Source organism: Tachysurus fulvidraco, chromosome 8 (assembly GCF_022655615.1).
Source record: "Tachysurus fulvidraco isolate hzauxx_2018 chromosome 8, HZAU_PFXX_2.0, whole genome shotgun sequence".
Classification (NCBI taxonomy): domain Eukaryota; kingdom Metazoa; phylum Chordata; class Actinopteri; order Siluriformes; family Bagridae; genus Tachysurus; species Tachysurus fulvidraco.
The window spans coordinates 4,107,374-4,116,940 of NC_062525.1; the positions used below are offsets into that span (position 1 = coordinate 4,107,374).

The 9,567-nt window shown below is 44.1% G+C and overlaps 1 protein-coding gene across 2 annotated transcripts in view; it reads left to right on the plus strand.

Annotated features, from left to right (window-relative positions):
- Positions 1-7,416, plus strand: part of thrab (thyroid hormone receptor alpha b) — a 138,890-nt gene extending 131,474 nt beyond the window's left edge. For both annotated transcript variants that reach the window (XM_047817556.1, XM_047817557.1), the window contains 3 exons: positions 4,015-4,161; positions 5,234-5,492; positions 6,623-7,416. In XM_047817556.1, the coding sequence (XP_047673512.1) occupies positions 4,015-4,161; positions 5,234-5,492; positions 6,623-6,873 (657 nt within the window). In that variant the 3' untranslated portion in view covers positions 6,874-7,416. The remainder of the gene's footprint in view (positions 1-4,014; positions 4,162-5,233; positions 5,493-6,622) is intronic.
- The last annotated feature ends 2,151 nt before the right edge of the window (positions 7,417-9,567 follow it).

Below are 9,567 nucleotides of genomic sequence, written 5' to 3' on the forward strand. Positions count from 1 at the left end.
AGTGAATGATGAAACTTCTCACCTAAGGAGTGTGTGTGTGTCTGTGTGGGTGTGAGTGTGTGTAAGAGAGAGAGAGAGACAGAGACAGAGAGATGCCAGAATAACTCAGTGAAAGGGTGAAAAGTCAGACCACAAAACAGTACCTAATAGGGGAACACCCCTCTAAACACACACACACACACACACACACACACACACACACACACACACACACACACACACACACACACACTTGTAAGAGCTTACCCAACTCACTCTTAGGACACACACTGTCTCCAGCCAATCCAAGCACTAATCCATCTCGGATTGAGGAAACACGCTCTAAAAGTTCCTCAGAAGCACACACTCAGTGGCGAGCGGCTTCATCTCGGCCATATTCCTCTTTTTTTAATTAAAACACACATGAGGGCCAGTTGTGTTTAAGAGCAGCTGTAAAACATGCTGTAAACTTTCATACATATCACACCAGTGACATTACAGAGCTATAAAGTCAACCGCTGCTTTATTTCCATCATCTTAACTCCTAGTCTCTCTCTCTATCTCTCTATCTCTATCTCTCTCTCTCTATCTCTCTCGGCATCTCTCTCTGTCTCTCTCTCTGTCTCTCTCGGCATCTCTCTCTCTCTCTCTCTCTCTCTCTCTCTCTCTGCATTTCTCTCTCTCTCTCGCTCTCTCTCTCTCTCTCTCTCTCTCTCTCCCTCTCGGCATCTCTCTCTCTCTCTCTCTCTCTGCATTTCTCTCTCTCTCTCTCTCTCTCTCTCTCTCTCTCTCTCTCTCTCCCCCTCTCGGCATCTCTCTCTCCCTCTCGGCATCTCTCTCTCTCTCTCTCTCTCTCTCTCTCCCTCTCGGCATCTCTCTCTCTCCCTCTCGGCATCTCTCTCTCTCTCTCTCTCTCTCTCTGTGCATGCTGTGTGGGTGTGAGTGACGGTGAACACGGTGAGAGGGAGTCAGTTAGGGAAAACCTGCTGTTTTCTTTTTTTTTTCTATCTATATTTCATACTCTTTTTTCAGTTAACTACTTAATTACTTAAGTGAGTAAAATAGTAGCCAAAAAAAGCGTAGCGTTAGCGTCAGGTATGTACCTGAACCTGGCGTAACGGTGGATGATGCGCTGGTAGCGGTAGGAGAGCAGATCGGGTATGAGATTATATGTCCAGGCTCCAGGATGAAGAAAGCTTTGGTGGTTTGTGTAATAGAAAAAACCTTCATTTATTTATTTTTTATTATTGTAATTTTTTTCTTCTTCCCCTATTTATTGTAAAATATAATATCCGGTCAGTCTGTGTAAGTGTGTGTGAGTGTGGGTGTGTCAGTCTGTGTGGGTGTGTCAGTCTGTGTAAGTGTGTGTGAGTGTGGGTGTGTCAGTCTGTGTGGGTGTGTCAGTCTGTGTAAGTGTGTGTGAGTGTGGGTGTGTCAGTGTGATTGAGTGTGGCTGTGTCAGTGTGTGTGGGTGTGTCAGTCTGTGTAAGTGTGTGTGAGTGTGGGTGTGTCAGTGTGATTGAGTGTGGGTGTGTCAGTCTGTGTGGGTGTGTCAGTCTGTGTGGGTGTGTCAGTCTGTGTAAGTGTGTGTGAGTGTGGGTGTGTCAGTGTGATTGAGTGTGGGTGTGTCAGTCTGTGTGGGTGTGTCAGTGTGTGTGGGTGTGTCAGTCTGTGTAAGTGTGTGTGAGTGGGGGGGTGTCAGTGTGATTGAGTGTGGGTGTGTCAGTCTGTGTGGGTGTGTCAGTCTGTGTGGGTGTGTCAGTCTGTGTAAGTGTGTGTGAGTGTGGGTGTGTCAGTGTGATTGAGTGTGGGTGTGTCAGTGTGTGTGGGTGTGTCAGTGTGTGTGGGTGTGTCAGTCTGTGTGGGTGTGTCAGTCTGTGTAAGTGTGTGTGAGTGTGGGTGTGTCAGTGTGATTGAGTGTGGGTGTGTCAGTCTGTGTGGGTGTGTCAGTCTGTGTGGGTGTGTCAGTGTGATTGAGTGTGGGTGTGTCAGTGTCTGTGGGTGTGTCAGTGTGTGTGGGTGTGTCAGTCTGTGTAAGTGTGTGTGAGTGTGGGTGTGTCAGTGTGTGTGGGTGTTTCAGTCTGTGTAAGTGTGTGCGAGTGGGTGTGTCAGTCTGTGTGGGTGTGTCAGTGTGGGTGAGTGTTGGTGTGTCAGTGTGTGTGTCAGTCTGTGTAAGTGTGTGTGAGTGTGAGTGTGGGTGTGTCAGTGTGTGTAAGTGTGTGTGAGGTTGTGTCAGTAAGTGTAAGTGTGTGGGTGTGTAAGTGTCTAAATGTGTGTAAGTGTGTGTGGATGTGTGAGTGTCTGTGAGTGTGTGTAAGTGTCAGTCTTTGTAAGTGTGTGTAAGTGTCAGTGTGTGTGTAAGTGTCAGTGTGTGTAAGTGTGTGTGAGTGTCATTGTGTGTCAGTGTGTGTAAGTGTCAGTGTGTAAGTGTGTGTAAGTGTCAGTGTGTGTAAGTGTGTGTAAGTGTCAGTGTATGTAAGTGTGTGTAAGTGTGTGTAAGTGTCAGTGTGTGTGTAAGTGTCAGTGTGTGTAAGTGTCAGTGTATGTAAGTGTGTGTAAGTGTCAGTGTGTGTAAGTGTGTGTAAGTGTCAGTGTGTGTGTGTAAGTGTCAGTGTGTGTAAGTGTGTGTGAGTGTCATTGTGTGTCAGTGTGTGTAAGTGTCATTGTGTGTGAGTGTGTGTGTCAGTGTGTGTGTGTAAGTGTCAGTGTGTGTGAGTGTGTGTGAGTGTCATTGTGTGTCAGTGTGTGTAAGTGTCATTGTGTGTGAGTGTGTGTAAGTGTCAGTGTGTGTAAGTGTGTGTAAGTGTCAGTGTGTGTAAGTGTCAGTGTGTGTAAGTGTGTGTAAGTGTCAGTGTGTGTAAGTGTGTGTAAGTGTAAGTGTGTGTAAGTGTCAGTGTATGTAAGTGTGTGTAAGTGTCAGTGTGTGTAAGTGTCAGTGTGTGTGAGTGTGAGTGTGTGTAAGTGTGTGTGAGTGTGTGTAAGTGTCAGTGTGTGTGAGTGTGAGTGTGTGTAAGTGTGTGTGAGTGTGTGTAAGTGTCAGTGTGTGTGAGTGTGCCAGTGAGCACACACTCAGTACTCAGCCCTGAGCAGCTGCAGAGGATTGTGGGACATCAGAACAGCCACTGCAGTGTTGGCTCTCGTCCCATTGCGGATCCGGAGGCAGATTAAAGTCATGTCTGTCGTGCTTCTCTCCTCCTCCTCCTCCTCCCCCCCACCTCCATTCCTTTACTATCCTTTTCTCCTTCGCTCTGTACATGCAGCTGAAATACACTCACACGTCTCGAGGCGGTGAAAGCCGTATTCTCCATACACACACACACACACACACACACACACACACACACACACACAGAGCTATTGTTGTTCGAATAGAAAGTGGTAATCAATCACCTCTAACTGCTCCCTGTAGAGCCGAGCTGATATCCCACAATCCCGAGCTGTAGAGCCTCCATTCCTACAGTACAGTGAGGAAGAGTGTGGTGTCACATGCATACGTTAGTCTCATCATGACACCAGGCTGTGAGGATGAGGATGAGGTAAAGATTTCCACGGAAAACTAATCAGGACGTGATGCGAGGATTTTTACTCCTTATATACAATTATTTGTCTTTATTTATTACATTAGAAGAGTCTCAGAGACAGGGATAGTGTTACAGGACAAAGAAGTTTAGTTTTCTTTCTTTCTTTCTTTCCTCTCTATCTCTCTCTCTGTCTCACAACCCCTCCAGGCACACACACACACACACACACACACACACACACACACACACACACACACACACACACACACACAGAGAGAGAGACACAGACATGACGTCATTTTACAGACAAAACCTGCTGTTAAATATATCTAAATATAAATAAATAAATAAATAAATAAATAAATAAATAAGTAAATAAATAAATAAATAAATAAATAAATAAATAAATAAATAAAGTGATGTTCTGTTATAGATGTTGGTCTCTAACTAGTGTGTGTGTGTGTGTGTGTGTGTGTGTGTGTGTGTGTGTGTGTGTGTGTGTGTGTGTTTCCAGCCTGAAGACATCGGCCAATCTCCTGTAGCCCCCACGTCAGATGGGGATAAAGTCGACCTGGAAGCCTTCAGCGAGTTTACCAAGATCATCACGCCAGCCATCACACGTGTCGTCGACTTTGCCAAAAAACTGCCCATGTTTTCAGAGGTGTGTGTGTGTGTGTGTGTGCGTGTGTGTGTGTGTGTGCGTGTGTGCGTGTGTGTGTGTGTGAGCACTACATGACTAAGTTACCCGTCTGTGTGATTATGGAAACGATGCCATTTGGCACAGCTGCCAAGTCTGATGTGTGAAGCTAAATGCGTCGAAACTCTCGTCTTCATCCGCAGCCGTGTTTGTGTTTCCATAATTAGTAGATGATCTCCAGCTGTGTGTCGTTTTACTGCTCAACACGTTACACAATATCATCAACCCACAACACACTTACACTCCTGATGCGGAAGAATGACTGGGGATTGTTCAGAGAGCAGGAGACTGGAATTATTCTCTCCTTTGGTGAATAATAATACTAAAAATAATAATAAGAATAATAACAACAACAACAACAATAATAATTAATAATAATAATAACAACAACAACAATAATAATTAATAATAATAATAACAACAACAACAATAAGAAGAAGAAGAAGAAGAAAAATAATAAGAATAAAAATAATAATAATAATAATAATAATAATAATAATAATAATAATAATAATAAATCACTGACAAATAACTACAATTAAAATAAACAGTACTAGCTCAAACCTAGGTAAAATTTGAGTACTGAGTTCGTTAGTTCAGAACATTTATATATATATATATAATTTCTATAATAAATTATAACATTTCAAGTTCGTGCAGTAGGCGGAGCTTAATCTCTCTCCCCTATCAATCAATTTATCAGTCTTATAGCATCTGTGTGTAGAAACTTCTGTTGCACGTACAGAGCTTTGGGAAAGGCAGATTTTCCTCCTAGACAAATTTCCTCCTCGTGTCACGTTCAGACTTTTCCGGGCGTCGCGTTTAGACGAAATCGGATCTTTGGTCGGTGTCTGAGACGGGTTTAGAAGAGCAGAAGGATCTGTCTTGAAACTAGAAAAGATCTGGACTGAACCGGTCTGAACTGGACACTGGATACCGTCAACTGAAGATAACAACTAACAACTTAATATAAATAAAAAATAAATATATTGTTATCAGCCATTGAACTCGTGTGTGTGTGTGTGTGTGTGTGTAGCTGCCTTGTGAGGATCAGATCATCCTGCTGAAGGGCTGCTGTATGGAGATCATGTCTCTGCGGGCGGCGGTGAGGTACGACCCCGAGAGCGAGACTCTGACGCTGAACGGAGAGATGGCCGTGAAGAGAGAGCAGCTGAAGAACGGCGGCCTGGGCGTGGTCTCCGACGCCATCTTTGACCTTGGCAAATGCCTCGCGCAGTTCAACCTGGACGACACGGAGGTGGCGCTGCTGCAGGCTGTGCTGCTCATGAGCTCGGGTACGACACTGACGCACTGACACACACTCTGCTCCTCCTTCTCTTTAAAAACCACCAATCCAGGATTTTAGAATAATGTGATATTAAAAAAAAACTAAATTATTATATTTCACTGCCTGCGATTTTAAACTCCAAATCGACACAATTTTTTTGTGTTAATATTTTTTTAGTGACTTAATATCAGATATCTGTTATTGGGGGAGGGGGGGGGCACGGTGGCTTAGTGGTTAGGACGTTCGCCTCACACCTCCAGGGTTGGGGGTTCGATTCCCGCCTCCAGCTTGTGTGTGTGGAGTTTGCATGTTCTCCCCGTGCCTCGGGGGTTTCCTCCTGGTACTCCGGTTTCCTCCCCCGGTCCAAAGACATGCATGGTAGGTTGATTGGCATCTCTGGAAAATTGTCCGTAGTGTGTGAGTGTGTGAGTGTATGAGAGTGTGTGTGTGCCCTGTGATGGGTTGGCACTCCGTCCAGGGTGTATCCTGCCTCGATGCCCGATGACGCCTGAGATAGGCACAGGCTCCCCGTGACCCGAGAAGTTCGGATAAGCGGTAGAAAATGAATGAATGAATGAATGAATGTTCTTTGGGGGGAAAATATTGGCACCCAATTGTAGGTTTTATACTGCTGAGCTATCTTATAGTCTGAAGTTTATTTTAACATTTAACATCTATTTAAAAAGTTAAAAAGAATTTGAGGGAATTGTTATTGATGTTATACAGTGATGTGGAAAACTATTCTTTTTCTTTACATAGTTCTCACACATAGTTCTCGTATTGGACATTTTGGACATGTATTGGACTGCATTTTTTTCTCTTTGTGTAATATAAAAATGTTTGATCTCAATCATTTAAATGATAAAAAAAATCTGGAATTTTAAATACAAATACAATAAAAAAACAAATACGACTACTTTTTGCACGGCCCTGTAGATCCGATTTGGTACGATCCGTTTTGATCGTGTAGAGTTTTTTAAGCATTAAGAGTTTGTGATTTATTTCGGCTCGCGGTTTATTTGAAAAGTGTCATTTCACCTTTTCAGAGCTTCCAGAAATTTCTCTTTTCAGAAAAAACGTTATAACATTAATCTTTTTTTTTTTTGTCCCCTTTTGTCTCGTGTCTCCTTTTCCCAGACCGCTCAGGTTTGACGTGCATGGAGAAGATCGAGAAGTGCCAGGAGACGTACCTGCTGGCGTTTGAGCACTACATCAACTATCGCAAGCACAACATTCCCCACTTCTGGCCCAAGCTGCTGATGAAGGTGACGGACCTGCGCATGATCGGGGCGTGTCACGCCAGCCGCTTCCTGCACATGAAGGTGGAGTGTCCCACCGAGATGTTCCCTCCTCTCTTCCTCGAGGTCTTTGAGGACCAGGAAGTGTGAGCGCTAGAAAGGAACGACGTTTTTGTTATGTTTTTTTTTTTGTACACACCTGAGCATCTCCGTCCTTTTTAAACACTTCGACACACGTCCCGGTCCCGGTCCCGGTTCATCCGCCTTCCCACGCGTGGAACGCACCAGCAGCATGATTTCAGAGGCAGGACCTTCTCCGGAGTTCATGTGCTCCTTTGATGTTTTGCAGAAAACGGCTATTTATTCTACGTTTGCTTTTTTTACAGAGTGTTTAAACTCCTTCCACTTTAAATTTTCTCCGCCAGCCTGTTCGCAGGCGGCCCTTCTGTCTCTGCGCTACGTCTTAGACTGATCTACCTGAAACTGAACCTTTAGCAGCTATGGACACACACACACACACACACACACACATGTCTAACCTCAAGTCAGAACACTTCAACACACACACACACACACACACACACTACGCTCACACCAGCTACTCAGAGCAGCTCTGTAGCACGGGGCGTGTACAGAAACAAGGCGCTAATTCAGCGCTAGATTCGTGTTAGCCAGTGGTCAGGTCATTTCAGTCATCTAAACTCATTCTGGTACCGCTAGGGATGACCACCAGTGTCTCTCTCCTTCTCTTTTTCTTTCACATACACACAAACGAGCAGATCAGCATCGTCAGAGTCATCTTTGTAGTAGTAGTAGTAGTCGTAGGATCGTTGTAGCGTGAATTAAACAGACCTCATTTCACTGATCGTAGTGAACCGTGTGCAGGCTGGGAGGAAAGTTCCAGAAACAGATCAGGAACGTTTTGAAACCCACTTCAGAGAACAAACGCAGACTCACGGCACAGGGCGCGGCGCTGTCGCGTGCGTTCGTCCTTCCGCCCGGGTTTCTATCGTGCCAGCGCTCATCGGAGTCGTGTTCCATCTTCGGCTCATCGAGTCATCCTACGTCTCTCACCCTTTTTTTCTTCACGAGCAAGCAGTCAGGTCTGACGCCCGGGGAATAAAGCCTATAAAAATCCACGGTAACGAACACGAATACACATTTATTTGATCGTTTATCTGCAGTAAAAGCCTGATCACGCCTGCAGAGGTTCCAGTTTATAAAATATATAAAAAAAATTTCATTTAGTCGTTTAGTCGAATTCGTTTTCTGGACGATTTTTTTTTTTTTTTTTTACTTTCACAAACTGCAAAAAAAAAGTCCAAATTTTTTGGGGTTTTTTACACCTGGTCACTTCCTGTGTTTTCTGTGATCAGATATCTATCCGGTGGTAAAAACACCAGGTCTAAATGCCCTCTGAAACGTTTTGGAGACGGATATAAATCCGATGGTACAAACCCCTTCAGGAGGTGGTCTGGGACGCGTTTCAGATGAAACTGGACAGGTGTAAATGAACGTGGTTGTTCAAGCCCCATACGTCAGCGCTATACTCCTCCTAAACGGAAGTACGTCACTCGCAGGTGATCTTTCACCCAGGCGTCTCGTCGGGTCTTAAAACGCGCTGCTGCCGCCAGCGAAAATGCAGCAAACAGTAAACGCTGTTTTTTTGTAGCATAAAAACGTCGTAACAATTTTATTCGACTTCTTTTTGATCGCGTTCTGAAAACCGCATACACCAAAGTGTGTTCTGTTTCAATTACCCCGGAAATGAGGACAAATATATTAGCATTTTGGGCGGGAGTAGAAAGATCGGATCGATATCCGATTCGCCGAGACGCGTTTATGTGGCCTGATGTAAATGGGACAGTTTTAACAAATCAGATAGCTATCGGATCAGAGACAACATGTGAAGTGACCGGGTGTGAAAAGGACCTCTGACTAGTATTCAGTACTCGAAGATCCCCCGAATTTAAAACGATGTAATCTGTCTTTAGACATTTCTACTCAAATCATATTTTTTTTAACGTCATAAACGTTCGAAGATTAATATAAAACTTTGTGCTGTATTTCTCACGCTCTGTAAAGCTGCTTCGAGACAAAGTCCGTTGTAAAAAGCGCCGAACGAATAGAATTGAATAGAATTTGAATATTTATCCAATTGTTTGAAATTATCGCAAAAAAAAAGCAAATTAATTAATTAATTTCAAGCTTGAAATGAGTAACGAATGTCTAGAAACAGGTTTAATAATCTTATCGTTTTATATATCAAGATTCTTCTGTGTTTTTGGTGAGAATTGAACCACACAGACATCCCAGGCTTTGCTCCGGTCGTCCGTCCAACCTTCTGCAAAAATCTGTCTAAAGCTGTTCTGAAAAGAAAAATTTCCTTTTTTATCGTCACGAGCGACGGAATCGAAAACCCTGATCGATCGATAACGTACCGCAGTGAATATGTTGAACAAAAAAGAACCTATGCTGAAAATATCCACCTCGCCTTGCTAGCTAGCTGAGCTAACCTCGTCGTGCTGACCTTGTTACTATAGCAACCAACACGAACGAAGTAAAACCCGGGATTCATTTCAGATTTCGGGCTCGTGTGGTAACCAGGCTGATTAAAAAAAACCACTGAATAGTATTATGTTCCTCCCAGACCGAGCACACACACACACACACACACACACACACACACACACACACACACACACACACACACACCTCAGAAACCTGTAAAGCCTCATTACTGTATGCACTGCGGTGCTGTTGCTCTAAAACCATCTCCACCCTCTCTCCCTATCTGGGCACAGACATCGCTCTGGGTGTGCCCTACACACACACACACACACA